At 43.6% G+C, this 25,141-nt stretch overlaps 1 protein-coding gene across 7 annotated transcripts in view; it reads right to left on the reverse strand.

Moving 5' to 3' along the window:
- LOC139567050 (serine/threonine-protein kinase DCLK2-like) overlaps positions 1 to 21,415 on the reverse strand; it is a 118,951-nt gene extending 97,536 nt beyond the window's left edge. For 3 of the 7 annotated variants that reach the window (XR_011673215.1, XM_071388484.1, XM_071388485.1), the window contains exons 1-2: positions 20,320 to 21,415; positions 13,393 to 13,748 (exon numbers count right to left, since the gene is read on the reverse strand). Coding sequence is in view for 6 of the 7 variants with exons in the window: in XM_071388484.1 (XP_071244585.1) it covers positions 13,393 to 13,748; positions 20,320 to 20,722 (759 nt within the window). In the remaining variant the exon portion in view is untranslated. The remainder of the gene's footprint in view (positions 1 to 13,392; positions 13,749 to 20,319) is intronic. The other 4 variants (XM_071388483.1, XM_071388481.1, XM_071388482.1 and 1 more) reach the window with 2 other exon arrangements.
- Between the last annotated feature and the right edge of the window lie 3,726 nt (positions 21,416 to 25,141).

The raw sequence follows: 25,141 nt of genomic DNA on the forward strand, positions 1-25,141 counted from the left end.
CCCGCTATCATCCAGAAGGCGAGGTCAGTACAGGTGCATCAAAGCAGGGGCCGAGAGACTGAAAAACAGCTTCTATCTCAAGGCCATCAGACTGTTAAACAGCCACCACTAACATTTAGTGGCCGCTGCCAACATACTGACTCAACTCCAGACAATTTAATAATGGGAATTGATGGAAATGTATGTAAAAATGTATCACTAGCCACTTTAAACAATGCCACTTAATATAATGTTACATACCCTACATTACTCATCTCATATGTATATGTATATACTGTACTCTATATCATCTACTGCATCTTGCCATCTTTATGTAATACATGTATCACTAGCCACATTAAACTATGCCACTTTATGTTTATATACCCTACATTACTCATCTCATATGTATATACTGTACTCTATACCATCTACTGCATCTTGCCTATGCCGTTCTGTACCATCACTCATTCATATATCTTCATGTACATATTCTTTATCCCTTTACACTTGTGTGTATAAGGTAGTAATTGTGGAATTGTTAGGTTAGATTACTCGTTGGTTATTACTGCATTGTCGGAACTAGAAGCACAAGCATTTCGCTACACTCGCATTAACATCTGCTAACCATGTGTATGTGACAAATAAAATTTGATTTGATTTGATGAGAGACAGGCAGGTTACTATAGGCTACCATTGACATCTGAGGGGTGAAGAGGGGTAAGCAGGAAAGCCTTCTCAAAGGAAGCAGACTGGAAACCATGGCCTAAGGACATTGTTTAACAATGCATTCAGAAATCAGAGGCTTCAATGGAACACACACACACACACACCTATGGCAACTGACAGTAGACCATTTACAATGGACAAAATACTGATGTGTTTGGCATGACAGTAGATCAATGTCAAGGAGTGCAACCTTTGGCTGTCTTTAGTCAAAGTGGAATGGTGGATATGACTGTAATTGAATGAAAGGATTGAGAAACATACGAGCGATGGAAACCAGCTATCTTTTACAGACTACATGACAGTTCCATTCCCACTCTAACAATGACACCTCTGCCTCTCCCAGGGGGAAAACGGTTAACTGCTACAGTAGACTTTATTGGTGCGCTATCGTATCCTGCGTCATTTTGAAACGCTGTTGGGATTTGCTCTATATTACCACTTAGGAGATTTCCCCTGAGAAAACAAAAATGTCTACCTCTAAGAGCTCCAGGTAGGCTAGCTGGATGCGTCTGTCTCACACACACACACGCTCTCTCGCACACAAACACAGTGTGTAGGTTGTATTTCCTTCAGTTCCTCTTCCTGTAAGGATAAGGGGAATAAAAATGCTTGGTTTAAACGAGCAAACCAGCACATGGGGAGATTGGGGCCTACAGGTCACCCTCTGTGGATATTACCTCCCGATCCTCCATGTATTTATCTAATATGTAATCACTGTCTACAGCATCCCCAGATTGATGATATTAATCCTATTCCCACGCCTTACATGTACAAAATGGATTTACATTTATAGATTTGTTTAAGGTTAAAAGGTTAATTCTGAGTGGGGGGTGAATGGAATTCTCAAATCTTGGTAGACCTGAATTGGCTGTCGGTTGCTTTGCTCAGTGGGGAACCTTAAGAGGGGCAGGAGACAGGAGAAGAAGTAACAAGATAAGCCACAGCAGGAGGAGGCATATGTCGATGTGCCCTTGAGTAAGGCACTTAACCCTAATTTGCGCCGTACTACTATGGCTGACCCTGTAAAACAACATTTCTGGTGTACACACACACACAGTTGAAGTCGGAAGTTTACATACACTTAGGTTGGAGTCATTAAAACTCATTTTTCAACCACTCCACAAATTTCTTGTTAACAAACTACGGTGTTGGCAAGTCGGTTGGACATCTACTTTGTACATGACACAAGTAATTTTTCCAACAATTGTTTACAGACAGATTATTTCACTTATAATTCACAGTATCACAATTCCAGTGGGTCAGAAGTTTACATACACTAAGTTGACTGTGCCTTTAAACAGCTTGGAAAATTCCCGAAAATTATGTAATGGCTTTAGAAGCGTCTGATAGGCTAATTGACATAATTTGAGTCAATTGGAGGTGTACCTGTGGATGTATTTCAAGGCCTACCTTCAAACGCAGTGCCTCTTTGCTGAAAAAATCAAAAGAAATCAGCCAAAACCTCAGAAAATTAATTGTAGACCTCCACAAGTCTGATTCATCCTTGGGAGCAATTTCCAAACACCTGAAGGTACCACGTTCATCTGTACAAACAATAGTACGCAAGTATAAACACCATGGGACCACGCAGCCGTCATACCGCTCAGGAAGGAGACGCGTTCTGTCTCCTAGAGATGAACGTACTTTGGTGCGAAAAGTGCAAATCAATCCCAGAACAACAGCAAATGACCTTGTGAAGATGCTGGAGGAAACCCGTACAAAAGTATCTATATCCATAGTAAAATGAGTCCTATATCGACATAACCTGAAAGGCCGCTCAGCAAGGAAGAAGCCACTGCTCGAAAACCGCCATAAAAAAAGCCAGACTACGGTTTGCAACTGCACATGGGAACAAAGATCGTACTTTTTGGAGAAATGTCCTCTGGCCTGATGAAACAAAAATAGAACTGTTTGGCCATAATGACCATTGTTATGTTTGGAGGAAAATGGGGGAGGCTTTCAAGCCAAAGAACACCATCCCAACCATGAAGCACGGGGGTGGCAGCATCATGTTGTGGGGGGGACTGGTGCACTTCACAAAATAGATGGCATCATGAGGCAGGAAAATTATATGGATATATTGCAGCAACATCTCAAGACATCAGTCAGGAAGTTAAAGCTTGGTCGCAAATGGGTCTTCCAAATGGACAATGACCCCAAGCATACTTCCAAAGTTGTGGCAAAATGGCTTAAAAACAACAAAGTCAAGGTAATGGAGTGGCCATCACAAAGCCCCGACCTCAATCCCATAGAAAATTTGTGGGCAGAACTGAAAGTGTGTGCGAGCAAGGAGGCCTACAAACCTCACTCAGTTACACCAGCTCTATTATGGAGGAATGGGCCAAAATTCACCCAACTTGTTGTGGGAAGCTTGTGGAAGGCTACCCAAAACATTTGACCCAAGTTAAACAATTTAAAAGGCAATGCTGCCAAATACTAATTGAGTGTATGTACATTTCTATAAAGTGGTGATCCTAACTGACCTATGACATGGGATTTTACCTAGGATTAAATGTCAGGAATTATGAAAAACTGAGTTTATAGTAATTTGGCTAAGGTGTATGTAAACATCTGACTTCAACTGTATATATATATATATATATAGTACCAGTCAAAAGTTTGTGTTTTTCTTTATTTTTACAATGTAGAATAATAGTGAAGACATCAAAACTATGAAGTAACACATGGAGTCATGTAGTAACTTTCAGACACCTTGACCGAAGGCACTGTAGATACATAGGTGGAAAAGAGGGTCTGGAGTGGTGATGCTGCAGGCTGACTAGGTTGGGGGAGGGGAGAGTCTTTACCTCCCCCTCTCCCTCCCTTCCTGTGCTCTCATCCCTTGGCCTTGGCCAGATCCTCATCTGTGCTCATAAAATTCTGATAATGTAGTCAGGGCCATTATAATGGTCCATCATAATGGTCCTACTGGCAGCCATTCACTGTGATAATGAAACATTGGTGACATAATATAGCCAGAAATATTACCAACGGTTGCTGACTGGGGGGGATAATAGAACCATGTGCTGTTCATTACGCTGTGAAAAAGTTGTAAAATTAATACGGCTACAGGTGTGTGTGTGTGTGTGTGTGTATATGCATGCTTTCTTACAATCCCACAAGGGGGGGGCATGGATTATCAAATCAGCTCCTGCAGTGGACTGCCCTATGCTGTAGCTCCTACAGCATCTCTCTATCTCCTTCCAGAGGGCAAATGTCAGTGAAGTTAAGTGGGAATAAAATATTTCACTCTACAATGTTTACAGGACAGCTGACACTTTCTTCAATTCCACCTCCTGCCAAAGAGCTCCCGTTCTTTCTTTCTTCAATCCCACCTCCTGCCAAAGAGCTCCCGTTCTTTCTTTCTTCAATCCCACCTCCTGCCAAAGAGCTCCCGTTCTTTCTTTCTTCAATCCCACCTCCTGCCAAAGAGCTCCCGTTCTTTCTTTCTTTAATCCCACCTCCTGCCAAAGAGCTCCCGTTCTTTCTTTCTTTAATCCCACCTCCTGCCAAAGAGCTCCCGTTCTTTCTTTCTTCAATCCCACCTCCTGCCAAAGAGCTCCCGTTCTTTCTTTCTTCAATCCCACCTCCTGCCAAAGAGCTCCCGTTCTTTCTTTCTTCAATCCCACCTCCTGCCAAAGAGCTCCCGTTCTTTCTTTCTTCAATCCCACCTCCTGCCGAAGAGCTCCCGTTCTTTCTTTCTTCAATCCCACCTCCTGCCGAAGAGCTCCCGTTCTTTCTTTCTTCAATCCCACCTCCTGCCGAAGAGCTCCCGTTCTTTCTTTCTTCAATCCCACCTCCTGCCAAAGAGCTCCCGTTCTTTCTTTCTTCAATCCCACCTCCTGCCAAAGAGCTCCCGTTCTTTCTTTCTTCAATCCCACCTCCTGCCGAAGAGCTCCCGTTCTTTCTTTCTTCAATCCCACCTCCTGCCGAAGAGCTCCCGTTCTTTCTTTCTTCAATCTCACCTCCTGCCAAAGAGCTCCCGTTCTTTCCTTCTTCAATCCCACCTCCTGCCAAAGAGCTCCCGTTCTTTCTTTCTTCAATCCCACCTCCTGCCGAAGAGCTCCCGTTCTTTCTTTCTTCAATCCCACCTCCTGCCAAAGAGCTCCCTTTCTTTCTTTCTTCAATACCACCTCCTGCCAAAGAGCTCCCGTTCTTTCTTTCTTCAATCCCACCTCCTGCCAAAGAGCTCCCGTTCTTTCTTTCTTCAATCCCACCTCCTGCCAAAGAGCTCCCATTCTTTCTTTCTTCAATCCCACCTCCTGCCAAAGAGCTCCCATTCTTTCTTTCTTCAATCCCACCTCCTGCCAAAGAGCTCCCGTTCTTTCTTTCTCCACACCGCTTTGAGATGTAAAACAGAGAGAAGTTTCTCTCTCAAAGCAGCAGCTGATTCTGTTGGCCCTGATGTAGCCCAGGGGATATCAATTAACATTCATCCAGGCTAGCGGCTTAGCAATCAAGTAGAGAGAGAGAGAGAGCTGGGCTGAGAGTGCATTGTGTTTACAAATGCAGTACACACACAAGCTGCACTTTAACCCCCTACACACATAGGTACGCACGAACACACACGCACTCCCTCAATGTATAAGTCTAATTATCCAGTGATGGTCAGGGCCCTGGTAGGGGAGCTAGGGGGGTGTTGGTTGGCAGACCCCTACAGACACAGACATTGCCTGGGACCAACGATTTGATTGTTTGGAGGAGGAGCAGATGGCAGGCTGGGCTAGGCTGTAGTCGGGCCGTGGGGCCGTCCTTCATGTGTTAGCGCTGGTAGCTTGTTCGCGCTGGCTGCTAAGCCCAAGGGTGAGGCATTTGATGGGCTTTTTGAGACGTGTCTCTGGGGCTTTGGGTTCTGATACGCTAGCGGCTACGCTAACCGTACAAGGCTCTCATTTGAAAGATTTATGATGTTCTTACACAGCCAAAACAGTGTGATAGCGTTAAAGACTTAGAATCCAATGTTTTGGATTAAATACTGAATTTAATTATTTGAGGGGAAACTAACACTTGAGAAAAGAGAACCCCTTCTCTCTGATAACAAAAGCATCCGCTTTACTATAATACAGAGCTTAGATAAAAAGGACACACTTAAATGGCTCTTCAAGGCCATGCCTCTCACCCTTCACAGGACACGTCAGACGTAATAGTGAGTGACATAATGTTACAGCCATGGGGGGACAAACAACAATACCTCATCACTGCCACACAGACAGACACACACAGACAACCCCCTCCAGAGTCTGCTTTAGAGGGAATCACAGGAGACACGCCCGTCCAGAGACGTGAGCATGGGGAGCATCTCAGAGCGTGGAAAGCATCTTAGCTGGAGAGAGGCGCTGTCAGAGAGAGGGCAAGTCCTGTCAGATTATCCAGACAAGTCTAATGTAGAGTTCACTTGGTAGACAGGCAGATTGGACAAGGAGAAGTGGAAAAGCAAAAGCCCATAGATCATGTAGTTAACCATTTAACTGCTAAAGATTTAACATAATCAGAAGTTGTAGGTATAAGCATTGCTTATTTACTCAGACACAACAGTTTGATGAATCTACAAAGGCATGAACTTAAAAATATGACCAGAAAACCAGAGTAATATTTGTAGTTATATCCAGGCTAGCGGCTTAGCAATCAAGTAGAGAGAGAGAGAGAGAGAGCTGGGCTGAGAGTGCATTGTGTTATTTGTAGTTATATTTGTAGTTTCAGAAATCGAAATCAAATTAAATTCCATTGACTGAATGGCGGTCATTGAAGTGGACGGCGTCCATTATAGTCCAACTCTGTTCTTTAAGGGTAAGGATTCAGGCTTCTGCAGTTATTGTTTTATTTAACCTTTATTTAACCAGGTAGGCTAGTTGAGAACAAGTTCTCATTTACAACTGCGACCTGGCCAAGATAAAGCAAAGCAGTGCGACAAAAACAACAACACAGAGTTACACATGGAATAAACAAACAGTCAATAACAATAGAAAAAAGTCTATATACAGTATGTACAGAAACAATTACAATTTAGCAGTTAAATCTGTAAATTGACACTATTCGAATTTTGATAGCCTTTAGAAGCCAAACAGAGTTACTATTATGATCCTAAAACACAGTAGATAAAAACATCCACTCATGTGTACTACATACATCCAAGTAAGACCCCACAGAACACTACCAGAGAACACACTACCAGAGAACACACTACCAGAGAACACACTACAAGAAAACACACTACAAGAAAACACACTACAAGAAAACACACTACAAGAAAACACACTACAAGAAAACACTACCAGAGAAAACACTACCAGAGAACACACTACCAGAGAACACTACCACAGAAGCTGAATACAGTACATACCAGTACAGAGATATTGTATATTGTATTACATGTAGAGGATTTGACAAGACTACAGTTACAGTAGACAGCAGGCCCCAGTATGGTCTGAGAGAGAAAAGGCCATTGGCCGGTTTCCTATCTGTTCCAATGGGGTTTCCTTATCTGTTCCCTTATCCCATACCCTCATCCCATGCCAGAGAGGGGCTGGTGCCTGGTGGTTTCATGAGCAGGTGGCAGGGACTGATATAGCTAAACTCTTGATCTCCGCCTGGTCAGAGACAACAACTGTTGGGGGGAAATTCTCAGCCGAGCATTGCAAGTATGACACTTCATATAACATAAATGTGCAATCAGTCAAATGTCGATGTCTGAGTATTTATATGACTCACTTATGGTAAGTATTTGTAAACACAAGGTTATACGGACAAGTATTGGATCATGCTGGGATGGATGTCCTTCAAAAATGCTTAAGGCTAGGGTGCAGTATTTTCAGTCCAGATGAAAAGTGTGCCCAAAGTAAACTGCCTGCTACTCAGGCCCAGAAGCTATGATATGCATATCATAGATTTGGATAGAAAACACTCTAAAGTTTCTAAAACTGTTAACATTATGTCTGTAAGTATAACAGAACTTATTTGGCAGGCGAAACCCCAAGGACAAACCATCCAGGATAATTTTTTTTGAGGTCACTCTCTTTTCAATGGGTTTTCTATATGGATCTAGATTTAAGGCACCTGCTTGCAGTTCCTATCGCTTCCACTGGATGTCAAGAGTCTTTAGAAATTGGTTGATGTTTTTCCTTTGTGTAATGAAGAAGTAGGGCTGTTCAGAACGAGGGTCAAGTCTAGTGTACTGTTGTGGTTGGGGCGCACGACCTGAAAGCTCCACTTTGTTTTCGTCCGCTATTGAACACGGGATAAACTTTAAATTTTATCGATTTACGTTTAAAAATATCTAAAGTTGGATTAGGAAAGTTGTTTGAAATGTTTGGATCAAGTTTACAGGTAACTATATTAGATACTTTGTAGTCATGTTGCGCGAGTTGGAACCTGTGTTTTTCTGGATCAAACGCGCCAAATAAATTGACATTTTAGAGATATAAAGACAGAATTTATCGAACAAAAGGACCATTTGTGATGTTTAATGGACATATTGGAGTGCCAACAGAAGAAGATCTTCAAAGGTAAGGCATGAAATATATCGTTATTTCTGACTTTTGTGTCGCGCCTGTCGGGTTGAAATGTGATTTTCATGTGTTTGTTTGATGGGGTGCTGTCCTCAGATAATAGCATGGTTTGCTTTCGCCGTAAAGCCTTTTTGAAATCTGACACTGTGGCTGGATTAACAAGAAGTTCATCTTTAAACCGATGTATAACACTTGTATGATTCATGAATTATTATTATGAGTATTTCTGTTTTTGAATTTGGCGCGCTGCTATTTCACTGGGTGTTGCCAAATCAATCTCGTTAACGGGATTGGCGCGCGAAGGGATCATTAAGAAGTTAAACAAGATATTTACAGCCATAATGCCCCTACATTGACCTCAATTTTGAATGCATGTTTTGAATGACACAGCATCATGAGTGTACATCCTGTTTTGCGCCCAGCTCTGATTAGATACACACAAGCGGAGGCTGCTGAGGGGAAGACGGCTAATAATAAATGGCTGGAATGGAGCGAATGGAATCAAATACCTGGAAACAACGTGTTTAATGCATTTGATACCATTCCACCTATTCCGCGCCAGACATTGCCACGAGCCCGTCCTCCCCAATTAAGGTGCAACCAACCTCATGTGATACACACATAGATGGCCTTTCCTAGGATCTGCCTCATTGAATCAAAAGGACACAGTTACTCAGCTATAGGGCCATGAATACCTCTCCATTAACCTCCAGGGATAATCTGCTTTTAAACTGTCCCCATCGATCCTCCTCAGTGACAGAAAACTGTTGTATTGGAGTTCCCATTCGATGGAGTTGTTTAGGATGTGGTGTCCTGGTATATGCCATTACATGCAACAGAGAATCCCCAACCAGCCCTCTATCAGGATATAAATCAACCAATGGAGTGGATCATTACGGAAGCATGTGACAGGAAGAAGAGCAATCCGTCTCAGGAGTTGAACATACAGTAGATGGTCTGAGTAACGGAGAATGACCTTATTAACAACCCATGCTCAGTGCGTTACCAACTCAAACTCATCAAAACAGCTCAGAGAGAGTGGAACAATATGGGCCTTATCAATTTATAATGAACAACAAGAAATTACAGCATCTTACGTCTGAAATATTGATCTGCTAAAACTCTAAATGAGGAGTGCTTCCTATCTCTCAACGATGGTAGGAGTTACTGTAGGCTCCATTCATTATGCTATACACATTGGTGAGATGGCTGTAGTGCCATTGGCTGCCAGGTATTTTTAAATGGTGTTTAAGCACGTGAGCCATCCCTCAGAGCGCCACAGGCCTGGGCTGCTGTTAGGGTTGTGTACTGTCCTTTGAGCTAGCCTGAGTTCCATACTGTATGTGCAGTAGCCAACTCTTCTATCGTCGTCATGGTTATAGACGGGTTGGTTGTTTAGCAACAAAACCGACGCATGCGCAACTATGGGGCAAAACAGACGGGGTTGGCTTAGATTGTTGACAACGTGTAAACTAGATTTCGTCTTCAATGTTTACTGAAAACATACATACATTTGCACAATGAGCACATGTTGTCTCTCAAATACATTGTTACAGTTGCTAGCTAGTGAATTTTAGCCATTTTAGCATACACATGACATCAGTCAAAACAAGACATGGTATCAAGAACCAGATCAAATTAGCGTACGATTCCCCACATGGCAGCTTCTTGTTACTGTTGCTAACTATCTGGACATCCAGAAGCACAACACACGGACTTCTGCCCCATTGAAGCGTGTGCATTGTTTGTGACGTTGTCAGCTAACCCGTCTAAGTATATGCAGTAACCCATAGTTTCAAATGGAGCGCTGCCATAACAAATTGCAAGCAGCATAATAACAAAATGCTATAGAACTGACTGTAATCTAACTGAAAGCTACAGACAAAAACACACTTAACATTCTCTGTGAGCGAGAACAACTGTATTGTTGGAGCCAACCCGTTTCATTCATGCATTAGCATAATCGTGTCATTTGCATATGCCTGGCAGCTCATGGACAATTTTTTTGCATAGCGTTAGAATATTTAAAAAAAACAGGGAGATTGGAAAGAGGAGGTTTCCCTGTGAAATCCCAGAGAGAGTCAGCCTGCATTCCAGACAGCCCTGCAGCGCTCGTTTGGATTTACCACCGGCTTCTTCAGGCAAATCCCTTGTGACATCATCAGTGCGCGTCGCAGTCAAACCGCCCGCCACATTGCATTCCAAACAGCCCTGGCGAGTCGCCTGCCTGAAGCTGTCCCCAAGGACAGAGTAGGAAAGGCACTCCCTCTTTCTCGCACACCCAGTCTCTCTGCTTCATCTCTACACAAAACAGGATTCCTCCTCTCTTCCTGTCTAGTGCCGACAACACTGAATGTTAACAGATGAATGGAGGAAACGTCCCAGTCCACTTGCAGCTGTGTTGCATCATCATTTATGACGAAGTCTCAGCCCACAGCACAGTCAAATCTGTTTAAGCGATCCATGAAGGGATAAAGACAGACAGTCAGTAGTCTTTCTGTCACAGACATGGGACTGAATTAGTAACGGGGTGGATATCTAATGGGGCATTCCCAAGGATCCATCATGCTGTAGCCTATGCTTGGCCATTTTTGAAAGAGCAGCGATGTTGAGTACCAGAGGGAGTAAGCGAGACCATCGATTCAGAGGTAATGGCTGATCTTTTCAGTCATCGCTTGTTTCTCCTCTCGTTCTGTCTCTCTGTCGTTCTGTGGATGGCCGAGTAATAAGCGGCCAGAGTTGGACTGAAGGGGTGAATCACTGATCATGTACCTAAAACATGCTCTCTCTGGGCTGAAAATCAAGCTTGGTCAGCCATTTCTGGTCCAATACTGCCGTGTATTTCAGTTTGTGCTGCAAGACTAGTTCATTGCCACAAAACAAAAGCAAACAGGTGCAGATACTGCAAGTGTCTACTGTACACATTAACTGTCTTCTCTGCCAGAGAGAGAGAGAAATCATCCAGACTGCCTCTCTTCCTGATACAGAGCCTCCTCTGAGTGTTGGGCTGGCCGGCCTGACTGTCTGAGAGGATAAGGATCATTATTTTCATGAGTCACTTCTCTGGCCCGTCCGTGAAGATTCCCGCCGGCTCCGGGAATCTGTCAGGAAAGAAGGGTCAACTGTGTTCTCTGCCAGGACAATATTCAGAGTTCAGATAGAAGGAATGGGATTTTGGGGGACACTGCTTCTCTTTTCTTTAGCCTCGTCTAGCACGGAAACCTTCCCTGCAGCATTAGATGTCTCAATGTCTTCTATACTTCTAAGCAAACGGTCCTTTACAAAAACTGACTCCATTGACAGGCATCAAGAACCACTTGCCTAACACCTCTCAGCACAGTGTCATAACCATTGCTTGTGAAATAAGAGGTCCAACCTTTAAAGCTCTGTAAAAAAACACAAACAACAGACTGCATTTCAATCCAGATTTATCAGAAAATCCACTTATCTTTAACAACTGTGGAACCTGACTTCTAGGAAATGTTTTAAATCCCCTCCCCATTAATCCATTATGATGGAATCTTCTTCCTCAGATGAGGCTAGCAGCATTTATATCAATCTAAAACTAAAGCCCATGATGGGAAATTAAATGCATCGTGTGTTCTTCATCACTAGCACATTAGGTTTGCGTCCCAAATGGCACCCTATTCCCTATGTTGTGCACTACTTTTGACCAGGGTCCATAAGGCTCTGATCAAAAGTAGGGTGCTAAATATGGAAAAGGGTGCCATTTGGGACACAGTGTAGATGTCTAGATGGAAATACTAAATAGGACCATACAGTGCTGTGAAAAGGTATTTGCTTCCTTTCTCATTTCCTCTACTTTTGCATATTGTTGATACTGAATTGTATCAGATCTTCAACCAAAACCTAAAATTAGATAAAGGGAACCTGAGTGAACAAATAATACAACAATTACATACTTATTTCATAAACAAAGTTATGCAACACCCAATGCCCCTGTGTGAAAAAGTAATTTCCCCCTTAATAACTGGTTGTGCCACCTTTAACTGCAATGACTCCAACCAAATGCTTCCTATAGTTGTTGATCAGTCTCATGTCGCGTGGAGGAATTTTGGCCCACTCTTCCATGCAGAACTGCTTTAACTCAGCGACATTTACACCAATCTAAACTAAGCTGGGGGGAAATTCAAAGATAAAGTTCTTGATAACTAACACTGCGTAATCCTGGGCTGCTCGTTTTAAGTCCTGCCACAACATCTCAATTGGGATTAGGTCTGGCCATTCCAAAACGTCATATTTGTTGCTTTTTTGCCATTTTCATGTAGACTTAATTGTGTGTTTTGGATCATTGTCTTGCTGCATGACCCATCTGTGCTTCAGCTCACAGACGGATGGCCTGACATTCTCCTGTAGAATTCTCTGATACAGAGCAGAATTCATGGTTCCTTCTATTAAGGCAAGTCGTCCAGGTCCTGAGGCAGCAAAGCATCCCCAAGCCATTACACTACCACCACCATGCTTGACCGTTGGTATAAGGTTCTTAATGTGCAATACAATGTTTGGTTTTCACCAGGCATAATGGGACCCATGTCATCCAAAAAGTTATACTTTGGACTCATCTGTCTATAGAACATTCTTCCAAGAGTCTTGATGATCATCCAGGTGCTTCCAGGTGCTTTTTGGTAAACTTGAGTCAACGTTTTGGACGAGATGGGTCCCATTATGTCTGGCCAAAACCAAACACTGTATTCCAAACAAAGCATGACGTTTGTTGATTAGGTCGACTCTCATGTAGATACTTGTAGTGCACCATGGGGTTTGTGTTGATTAGCAATAGTATAATGGTCGAGTGCTGATACAGCTGAAACTCATAAATCATGAAGCATCTATGCTATAGATAAGACCTTTGGCCAGAGAACTCAATATGGATATCCCATCTGGTACGGATTCCCATCTCCAGAGCAGCGTTGGGTTTAACCCAACATACTCTAATATAGAGTCCCTAAAGTATCGTTATTCATTACTTGCAACAGCAAGGTTGAGGGTTTGATGCCTGCATGGGAAACATATGTTGAACACAACTGTCTGTAAGCCATTTAGGAGAAGAAAAAAAAAGTCTAAATAACCATATCATATACCTCAGGATTGGAGTTGAGACCCTTGTGCTACAGGAAGTAACCATGTTGTTGCATTTACAGAATTACTACCATCTTACCTGTTTTCCCTCCAGTGTGTAGAGCCGTTTGACCGCCCCGGAGTCCAGCTTGATGGCGTCCGTGATGTCGGTCAGCACCTGTTCGAAGGAGTGGGCCGTCTTCTTATTCAGCAGGATCCTCACAGCCTTCCTGGGCTTGACCCCGCTGCGGATGACCGTCACCAGCTTGGGCTTGATGAAGTCTCTGGTGCCCAGGCTGGCCTCGCTACGCTGCAGCTCGCCCTTTACCAGGGTGCTGAGGGAGGACAGGGAGCGGGACTGGCCGGCCTTGATGCCCACTGACCAGTTAGGGTTAACGTTCTTGGTGTAGTCCACTCGGCGGTAGGGCTCGTTGGAGGCACACACATAGCTCTCACCTAAAGGGAGGAAGAGGGGAGAACTAGTTAGAATTTAAGCTTCTTTAAAAAAATATATTTCATAAAAATCATTGAATCAACAGTTTATAAAAACTGATATCAAATCCATCAACTGCTTATCAAATGTAGGGCAATTTAGTTATTGAAGCTACAGTAATCAACTCCATCGCATTTTCCAGCTCTGAATGCTACTTTTCAACTGTCAATGGATAACCATTCATTTCAAATGACTAAAGGAGTGCTAATTAGCCACATGACGTGGAAAGTAACTCTAGTCGGCTTGACTGTGGATGACAAGGAGTTAAGGTTCCCCAGTGGAAACAAAAGCCACATTGAGACGGAGTCCAGCCAGTCAGTGTAACTCAGCCTTCTCTGTGAGCTCTCTCGGCCTGCCACATTGGACACCCTCCAAAGCTAAGTATTTTCCTTTTCCTTGCCCGCATTCCATTGTAACAGCTAGCAAATGTGTTTGTGTGAGTGTTTCCCCTCAAGCCAAGGCCAGATGAATTTGACGACTCAAAAGGCTGATAAATGGAACAACAATAAGGGAAAGAGGAGGATGTGAGGGTGGGTGATTGTGTTTGAAGGCGGTTTGTGGTAGGGCAACACATGCAGGATTTTTATTTTCACATTCTGGGCATGGCTAACCTCTAATCTTTCATCATGGATTTTACTGTTTGTCACAACACTAATGAAACCACAGAATGGCACACTGTAGCAGCATGTAATATGCTACGCATGCAACTAAGTGAACCCATATTGCTGCCTTTGATGTCCTTGCTCTGTCACGACATAGCGCTATACTTGCGTATCTGGCCTTTTACCAGTTTAAGCTCAAGGCACCGATCGATGACAACATGACTGAACTAAGAAAGGTGAGAAAACGTTATTATATGTAAGAGATAGAGATGTTCAAAGAGATGTGATGCTAAATCCAGCCTAATGAACTAAGAAAGGCGAGAAAACATTGTTATTGTGTGTACAAGAGGGAGAGAGGGGGACCTGAAGGGGAACGAACAATGAATGAACAGAATCTATCCATCTAGAATCGTATAGAAAGCTTACAGAAGCTAAGGTAAATTTGAGTTTTTTTCCTAATGCAGTCAACCTTGCTCTTATTATTTGATAACCTAAACATCCTATTCACAGCAGTCAGTCATCCAGGAACAGGAAGACAACAGTGAATGAGTCACCTAACGACAGTGGAGACAGAAGAACAGCTTGCTTAAATAAAGGTGTCATCCGTCAGGGAAAGGAGTCATTTGCGAGAGTGGTGTGAAGACGATGTCTAACCCTCCAGAATAGCTCAATACCCAGCATTATTTTCAAGACCCACGACTGAAAAAGATGAAGATCCTTTGGTCATAAGACCACCACGCTGAGATCAACCTAAACCAGGACCATCGACCTGAGGTTTATATCAATCTGTTATCTTCTCAACTACAACTCTACCTTTTCATGTTGGACATTTCAGTATTATCTACTGCTCTTCTCATGGTTCCTCTTATTTGCTTTAAGAAAAAGAAAAAGGGTTGGAAAGGAGGAAGAAGAGGACAGAAGGAAGGAGACTTCCGAGACGGCGAGGCCCACGACACCTGGATTTATCTACCAATTAACCAAAGGCTAATTAACAACGCTAGGCCACAGCTGGGGGACCCGAACAGATGAAAACGGTGACACCAAATGAGACCCGGAGCCATCATCAATTCAGATCAGAACGCCTGGAGAAACAGAGGCGGCCTTCTGAAGGGGGCTCAGGGGTGACAGTCCCTAACACCCCTGGGGACGAGAGGGGGGTCTCAGGTGCAGCATCACCAGAGAGGTTAGCGGACCCTGGGTGGGTGATACCCTTCAGTGGCCCTACAGCGGGGCCTCATGTGGACCACAGCCTCTTAAACAGCTCCCTAACCAAACATCAGCTGGTCACTATGGAGGAGAGGGGGCAGATCCATCAGTGTGTGCGCTGATCCATCACTAAGCAAATAGACACAGACGCCATCACTCAGGGGGGTAAGTGAGAGGTCATGAGAATGTGAGAATGTGTTTGTCTGACGTAGTCCCTAACGCTATGGTGTCATCTAAACAAGCAATGTTTTCCCATGAGTGAAGTCTAATGTTGAATCAATCAGCTTATTACATACATTGGATCTCATCAAAGGACCGACGCGGGATCAGGTGCATCATAATTCACCAGTAGGTTGAAGATATCCCTCTAGTGGTGTGGGGGCTGTGCTTTGGCAAAGTGGGTGGGTTTATATCCTTCCTGGTTGGCCCTGTCGGGGGGGGGGGGGGGGGGGGGGGTATCGTCGGACGGGGCCACAGTGTCTCCCGACCCCGCCTGTCTCAGCCTCCAGTATTTATGCTGCAATAGTTTGTGTCGGGGGGCTAGGGTCAGTCTGTTATATCTGGAGAATTTCTCCTGTCTTATCCAGTGTCCTGTGTGAATTTAAGTTCTCTCTCTCACTCTGAATGATCGGCTGTGAAAAGTCAACTGACATTTACTCCTGAGGTGCTGACCTGTTGCACCCTCTACAACCACTGTGAATATTATTATTTGACCCTGCTGGTCATCTATGAACGTTTGAAAATCTTGACCATGTACTGTTATAATCTCCACCCGGCACAGCCAGAAGAGGACTGGCCACCCCTCAGAGCCTGGTTCCTCTCTAGGTTTCTTCCTAGGTTCCTGCCTTTCTAGGGAGTTTTTCCTAGCCATTGTGCTTCTACATCTGCATTGCTTGTAGTTTGGGGTGTTAGGCTGGGTTTGTGACATCGGCTGAGGTAAAAAGGGCATTATAATTACATTTGATTGAAAGTCCTCCTCAAATGGCACACAATTGGTGTAGCATAAGACGTCTATCGTGGCATGGTTTGGATCAAATCCAATGCCTCACTGTCATTTCAATAAGCACACTACAGCAGAGACAGTGTCGTGGATGTCACAGGGTAATCCCATCCATCCAGCCATCGTCCTGGGATCACATATGAATGAATGAATGGGGCTTGATGAGGTTCACACAACACGCCAGGCTGGGCCAGTAGTCCTCAATCAATGGGGCTGGGAGCACGCACACACACACAGCCTAATCCATTTGATAGTTGAGTACACAAAGACAAGACTCTGGTGTTCGGCCTCCAGCATCTCCAGTCAAAAGGCCTCGTTCAGAGCCAGGCCAAGACGTTCCACTGACGGATGGACAGCATTCCTCCTGTCTCTGTGACCTGACCCCTGACAACAGCCGTGCCCTATAACTCCACCTCACAGCAGGAGGACAAGGGGACAGCCACTGAGGGTACAGCCGCAACCCACTGACATAACAAGTTACTGAGGAGGCTACGATAATTAGGACTTATCATCCCGACCAATGACGTCTCTAGAGTAAAGAGGGGACTTCTTGAGTGGAACCCAACCTGTGTACTGTTTATGGAACGACTTTGGAGTCCAGTCATTGTTTTACAGTAGAAAGAATGGAATGGTTATAGGGGTTCCAAAATAAACCTGGCATCATATTAAATGTCCAATAGGATTGGCTTAAGAGCTCAAACTCTACTCCTTTAAATAGGTAAAACCTACACGGAACTCTTCATTAGCCACAGTACCTACAGTATGACCTCACAGGCCACTATACCTACTGCAGTATAAACACAAATACCCCCAAGATGAGAACAACAACAAGTTTTGACAGCCAGAGAAAGTGAGTTGGCCCACTTTCCTTTCAAATCAGAGCAAAGAAAGTGTGATGCCTGCCTGGAGGATTCCAGCTTCCACTCTGAACGGTTACTTGGCAGAAAACAGGCATTACAACCAGAGGTGAGGCAGAAGTAGTAGGCCTGGCTATGTGTTGGTGCCAGTCCATCTTCTACCACACTCACTGTCCCACGGCAGCACCCATTCTCCTTCCTGCCAGCCCAACCAGAAGTGATGCAATGTGTCTCCCAGCCACGGGATTGGGCGCTGACCTAAATCTACCACCCCATCCTCTCTGGGGACATGGGCGGAGGAATGAGTGCAGAGGCTTATATTTGGAAGGAGGAAGGAAGGATGTCAGCTGAGAATAAACAGGGGGATGAGAGAGGAGAGAGGGGTCAGGCGAAAAGGACAGCAGTGAAGTAAAGACAAATCACAGCCTATAGCTGGAGGTGCTGACTAACGGGAGTCAGGAGATAAGCTACAGTATACAAATGAAAAGACAAGTCCCACACTCATCTCTCTTTGCTGTGGATTGATTTGAATATGACAGCGCTACCATGGTGCGATAACTGTAACCTTTCACTTTAATACAGGATCGTAGAGAGGTCACAGGTCAAAGACAGCAGAACTCAACACGAAGATTAAGGTATTACCCAGACACCGGCCACTGTCACTGCTGCAGCAGGCGACACAGAGAGGAGAGAGTGGCTCACACACAGACAGAACCACTGTGTAGCAGTGGAGGCTGGTGGGAGGAGCTATAAGAGGACGGGTTCATTTTAATGGCTGGAATGGATTCAATGGCACAGAGTCAAACATGTGGTTTCCATACGTTTGATATCGTTCCTTTGATTCCAGTCCAGCCATTAAAATGAGCCTGTCCTCCCATAGCTCCTCCCACCAGCCCCCATTGCGGTGTAGGTCTATATATAGCAAATCTACCGAGTAGGGAGAGAGATCTACTGTAAAGTAAAGAAGGTCATGTTGAAATTTCTCAACCTTTGCATACTTTTCTGGAATAATACTCACACACTTACTGAATTAATTTGCCTTTAGTTGTGTAGGGTCTAGTTGGGACAATATACATGATTCTTTATTAAGCATTCCTATGAAATGACTGAGCTAATAAGTCATGTTGTAATATAACAATGGTATGACCTGACCATGTTCAGTTCATTGAAGGTAGTTGTACATATCATATTTGGACTATTAGTACAGTTATAATAACAGCTTCCTCTACACCTCAATGTTGACCTTTTCCATTCTCCTCCCTCATCATGTTCAAAGTGAACAGATCATTGGCAGAGGTATGAAGGGGGTGCAGAGGGGGACACTTCCATGTTTTATGCCCAGAGGGTGAAAAATCACTCTAAGGACTGTTTTAACAGCCAATGAAGCACAGAACACTGGCCAGAGCACACACACTAACACACACACTAACACACACACTAACACACACACCGCTCTAAGATCAATGGAGGAGCGATGTACATTCATGAATACTGTGCTGCCTACTACTACAACGGGTCTGTCATCTATGTGGCTCAGACACACACACACACTATGATGTCTGCACACTACTACTGGGTCATGTGTGTGTCACAACTGCTTAACCAAAAAGGAAGTCCTGCTGATTCAAGAGAGACTAATGACCTCAAGATTAGCAGACACTCTTATCCAGAGCGACTTACAGTAATGAGTGCATAGATTTTCCATACTGAATCGAACGCACAGCCCTGGTGCTTGCTCCATGCTCTACCAACTGAGCCACATGCGACATCATCTATCCTATCCTAGAGTTTGAGAGGCAATGTCCATGACTCACTACATGGGTTACAATTGCATTACAGTAGTAAACCTGTTTACTGTATTTACATATGACTTTACTGTAAAATGCCTAAGAGAGGACAATCTCTACATGGCTGAATCCTACTAAGGAGGCTATAATGTAGTATATTTAAAATTACTTTATTGGTCAATTGCACACAAGGTCCAACCGAAATTTGACCTCCGCTTTTAACCTAGCCCCTTCCGAAAGACACATACATACAGGTTTTGGAGAGGTGCCCAGGAGGTTGCCCCCCCCCCGCACCCGGGAGTTGTTGTTGAGGGGGTTAAGTGCCTTGCTCAAGGGCACCATGGCAGGCAATTGCATCTAGGATTTGATATCAGCAACACTCCAGCTGCCAGCTCACTTCCTAACAGATTTTTCCCATCAGACCCAAGATCTGAACTGGCAACCCTCTGGTTGCTGGCTGGCCTCTAACAGCTAGGCTACCTGCTGCCCAATGAGGCTATAATGTAGTATAATGAGGCTATAATGTAGTATAATGAGGCTATTAATAATTGCTTCATTATACTACATAATAGCCTCATACCACATTATAGCCTCATTATACAGCATTATAGACTTATTATACTACATCATAGCCTTATTATACTACTATATCATATAATATAATATCATAACTACATTATAGCCTTATTATACTACTATATCACATAATGTAGTATAATAGGCTATAATGTAGTATAATGCGGCTAGTATGTAGTATAATAAGCCTATAATGCAGCATTAGCTAGTCTTCTTCCCAAGGGGAAAGCCGATAGCAGAATACACCTGCATATGTATGAACAAGGAGTCAATGTAAAACAGCTGGTGGAACTCTGATGACAAGCAGGACATTAAATGGTTTATAAGATTGTATGATGAAACCTGAGAGATAGGAGTGTCTGGTGAAATCTAATAATGAGTACCTTGGATCAATCAGCTCATTCATCAATATGCGCCAGTATTGATCTCTACATGATTTATTATGTCATTTGTAGGACTGGGCTGTGTGTGTGGGGAGAGAGCCGGTGGTGACTGCGTGTCCTTACCCTGCACTAACTCGTCCAGGCTGCTAATCTTCTTGCTGCCGTCCACGGTGTATATGCTCCGGACACCTTGAGGCAGGTTGACGTTGTCCGAGAGAGACCGGGTAAGCTCCAGAAGCAGGGCGTCTAAGGACCTAAAACGGTCGTTGGACACGGCATACACCAAACCCTTGAAGTATTTGTCCCCATTTCGGTAGAACCGCACTTTTTTGGCTTTCTTCTCGGAGGTGAGCGACTGGAGCGTGCGCGTTCGGTAAAAGCTACAGTGCGCGCTGTGCGCCGGGCTGGGAACAAGACCGTTGCCTCTGGAGCCTGACTGGGATCCCGAGCCGTTAGCCCGTGATGAACGGTGCGTTTTGTCCCGTTCCTCAAAGTGTTCCCATTCAATACTTCTGCTGAGCGACATGTTCGATCTGTTAATGTTTTGATCTATCCACAGGAGAAAACAATAGCAGATGGCTCTCCTCCAGGCAAGCCCTATTGTCCAACGCGTTCCCAAACACAGCTGTCAAACAACGCTTTGGCAATCACTCATACAGTAATCGAGAGGACAGTGTACTTGTAGTCTAGTTCCTCCTTGCGCCGTCAAGATACAATGTTGAAATTTTCCGGGGATACAGTCCGCTGTTAATATAACTAGGGGTACAGTAGCCCGAGTTACGGTTACAATCTTACCTTGTCAATAAGGCGGCACAATAAACTCTCGGTTATTGAAATACCAAAGGCTGAACGAAAAGGATTGCTCCAAAACTCAATGTCCACAAAAATTCACCGGCAAATTTAAATTAATACCAGGTGCAGAGAGCCGAGACTTGATTGACAGTCGACTGATGCAACCTCTAGTTTACCAATGAACGGAGCCGCACAGGAAAACACTCGATTCCAAGCTATAAGAATGTATCCGGTAGAAAACACAAATGGGAAAAACACAAATACACAAATACATTGCATGTAAAGCCGGTGTCCAAAATCCACCGAATCTAACAAAGCCGCATGCTACAGAAACCGCAAGCCTCCTCTTCTCACATCCTTTCTCTGACGGACGAACCGTTCAACACTTTAGCACGAGAGGCCATCCCAGTCCTGTCATCCAATTCAACGAGGGAGGGAATGCTGCTTCCCCTCAGGGTCCTAACGGTAGTCGAGGTTCAATTGTTCAGCAAGTGGTGTATTTTCTGAAAGATGCAAATTGGCCCCCAAATTGGAACTTATTTGTTATGTCATTATTTCTGATGTGCCATTTAGGTATTTATTAGGCAATACCATTCCATCGAAAAGCTAAAGGAAAAATGATAACCACAAATAGGTGCTAATGGCCAAATCCAGCCACTCTTGTGGGTTTGAAAGTTAAGAAGCAGCTTACGGCTTCATCAGGGTGTCTGAGACAGAGTGAGACACCCTGATAAAGTATTTTTTATCATAGTATTTTATTAGGATCCCCATTAGCTGTTGCTGAAGCAGCATCCACTCGTCCTGGGTTCCACACAAAACATGAAACAATACAGAACATTAATAGTCAAGAACAGCTCCAGGACTGAACTACACAAATATGTGTAAGCCGATGCGCCTACTTGCTGTATTTTAATGATGTCTTAGCCCACACATTAGAGGCTTATTAACGTTCAAACCCACAAGAGTGTTTGGATTTTGATATGTCATTTAGCACCTAATTTGTGGTTATAATTCTTCCTTCAGCTTTTCAATTACTATTCCCCCCCAAGAGCACCTGTGGTTGTTTTGGAATACCTGAAGCACTCCTCCTACTTATTTTCCCTCAAGAATACTATTCCCTCATTGACATAAGTCAGTGCTCTTTAAAGGTTATAGACTCAAGCAATACATTGGACATAACACATCTCATCTACTCTGTGTGTGTCCACTGTCCAGTCACCAGAGTGCAACCAAGGTCATAGGCTTACAGGGCGAGAGTGATGCCACTTTCTCTCTGCCAGCCTAGTGGGTGCCTAGCTACCTGCGTCATCATCACCTGGCACAGCACCACAGGAAGGGCTCAGACCTAGGTCCCATGGTGCCATGGCAACCAATCATTGAACCAGGAAGTATCCAGGCAGTTAATAACATCAATAGAGAAACATTATTAATATTGAATAATATTGCTCATTATGAAAATAAAACTATAATACCTAAAGCGACTTACAGTCATGCGTGCATACAATTTTACTTATGGGTGGTCCCGAGAATCAAACCCACTATTCTCGTTTGCAAGCACCTTGCTCTACCAACTGAGCCATCCAGGACCTTTGAATCTAGTGCCAAAGCAAACAACAGGAGCAACTGAGGACATTGATCAGGGTGTGACACACAGGGATCAGTCCCACTGTCCCTTCATATCCACCATGTGACAATGCCTGGACGTATGGAGGCGAAGAACAAATCACAACCAGTGTGGTGGACCTCAGTTTACCTTCTTCTTAAAGATCCATCAACCGAGACACATAAGGAACTCTCCAGAAAACAAGCATAGCAGCTGCATCGGAATGATGCATTGTTGGTAATTCCTCTTTATGAGATGAAAGGGGATGAAAATGGGGATGAGGAAACAAGGCAGGAAACAAATAGGAAGTAACTAGTCCTCAGGAGAGAGGATATCCTGCACACAATGACAAAGCAGAAAATCCCCCTGAATAATACGATTGAGAATCCCTTGTTCAAAAATGAAAGAGTGCAAATGGAGGGATAACAATCAAGAGGATAGACAGTAGAATTCCCTGAAATGGTCTGTCTGTCTGGATATCGGCTAAATGTGTTATATAAAAGAGTTTTCATTCTGTTTCAGGAGGATTTTGGAGATGGATCCACTTAAAGACTTTCCTCCCAAAAATCTCTAAGGACATTTTAATCAGCTACGGTGGAAGAAATGCATGCAGTAGAAATTAGGAAGGTGACATGACCCGGGGTGACTTGTTCACGGTTGCTTGATAACTCATCAAAACAACCAGTTAACAACTATTTTATAGAAGTATAAAACTCTTTATACATGTGATTCACAGTGTTGCACAGTCAATGACATCCTCCTTAATCATGCTTCTACAAGATCAATTCAGTTTTCAGACTGGAGCTCAAGTTGTCATGCAGTTATTAAGTTTCCATTTCATTAGTTCTTCTCAACTACACGGAGGAGCAGATACAGGTGTAGGATCATAATTTGAGCCAGTTTGCTACAGAAGGAAAATAATCCTGCAGCAACAGGAAATGTGGATTATAATTAATGAACATTTTTGTAGGGGTTGATACATTTTTCGTTAGGGCAAATCAAGTCTGACATTTTAAACCTTGAATACACTACATGTTTGCATTTCCTGCTGTGCAGGAACAAAAGAGGGATCAAATTAAGATCCTACATCTGTAGAAGGCATCTGGAGATTACAATTCAATTTCTTTCTAAGCTGACAGGCTGGTGATGGATGTGTGTATGTGTGTAAGTGTGAATGCACGCATGTGTGTGTGTGCAGGTTTGTGTGCACAAGCACATATGTTAATTTGGATCCAGACATCAGGTGCTGCAGCACAGTGTGATTTAAAATGGGGTGGGAGTGGTTGTAGGTCAGAGGTCAAGGGAGTGAGGAAAGGGGAGGATTTGACCAGCTCATGTGACTGAGGAGGGCCATCACTAGTTAACACAGCCACATAAACCCCCCCCATTTCCACAATTTATCTTCTTAAAATCTGATTTTAAACCTAACTCTAACCTTAACCACACTGATAACCTTAAGCCTAACCCTAAACTTAAATTAAGACCAAAAATCACCTCTTTTTTTAAATGAATTTTTAACGAGATAGCCAATTTGGACTTTTTGGCTGTGGTAACTATTGACAACCAGAGTCTCTTTGAACCATTTTATGAACCCTATGTGCATTACATTCATGGCTTCAGAAAACAATGTAATTGCAGGTCTATGTACCAAGCAGGAATGTTGACGGTTGGTATAATATAATCAAAGTAAGCCTACAATACATGCATGGATGACCCTAATGAATGACTGAGACAACATTATACCAAAGTAACTAACCATCATCCTGTTTAAAATGATCATAGAAGAGTAAGCAATTTTGAGGACAGTTCCACCACCTGCAAAATCCCAATTTATATAATTGAATTAGGTATTTACATTTGACTAACTCCCAGATAGTCCATTCATGTTGTTCTCTCTTCAAAGCCCTGTGGTTACAGAGCTACTCTGTGTCCCTCTCACCCTACACACTTCTGGGTAAAACCATGCATCAGGCCTGCAGCTGCAGAGCTGGAGGTCATGTGGTCCATGGCCACACAATTTAATCCTCTGAAGGGTATTCTCCATAGCATGAGTTTACATCTGAATCAGAAGCAGGGTTGTGGAGTAACGGATTACTGTAATCCGTTACATTACCAGCAAAAATATTGTAATCAGGTTACAGACACTTGAAAAACTAGAGTATTACTTTGAGCATTACTTTTACATTCAGAATGGATGTTTGCGGACCAAAATCTTTGACACTTCTCTGTTTTCTCAATTACATTAAATTAACATTGAAAAAAGGCGCAAATTTAAGTTTGTTCCACCTGAGCGTGTCTGACCACAAGTCAGAGACCGCTATGATGACACACCAAATGTGTTTGATGGATCGGGAAAAGAGCAGAAATAGGCTTTTGTAGGCTACAGTCCAAACTATGTCTTCCAATGGTGCGACTGCAGTCGGCATCCAAAGATGATCCAATTTGAATAAACGTTTGAAGGTAAGGATGAGCACAGTGGTGTAGTCTACGGCGATACGGATATCACTTATTACTGATGTCTACATGGCGCATTGATGTGAATCACACTGC

The sequence above is a fragment of the Salvelinus alpinus genome, unplaced genomic scaffold (genome assembly GCF_045679555.1).
Source record: "Salvelinus alpinus unplaced genomic scaffold, SLU_Salpinus.1 scaffold_41, whole genome shotgun sequence".
NCBI classification, from domain to species: domain Eukaryota; kingdom Metazoa; phylum Chordata; class Actinopteri; order Salmoniformes; family Salmonidae; genus Salvelinus; species Salvelinus alpinus.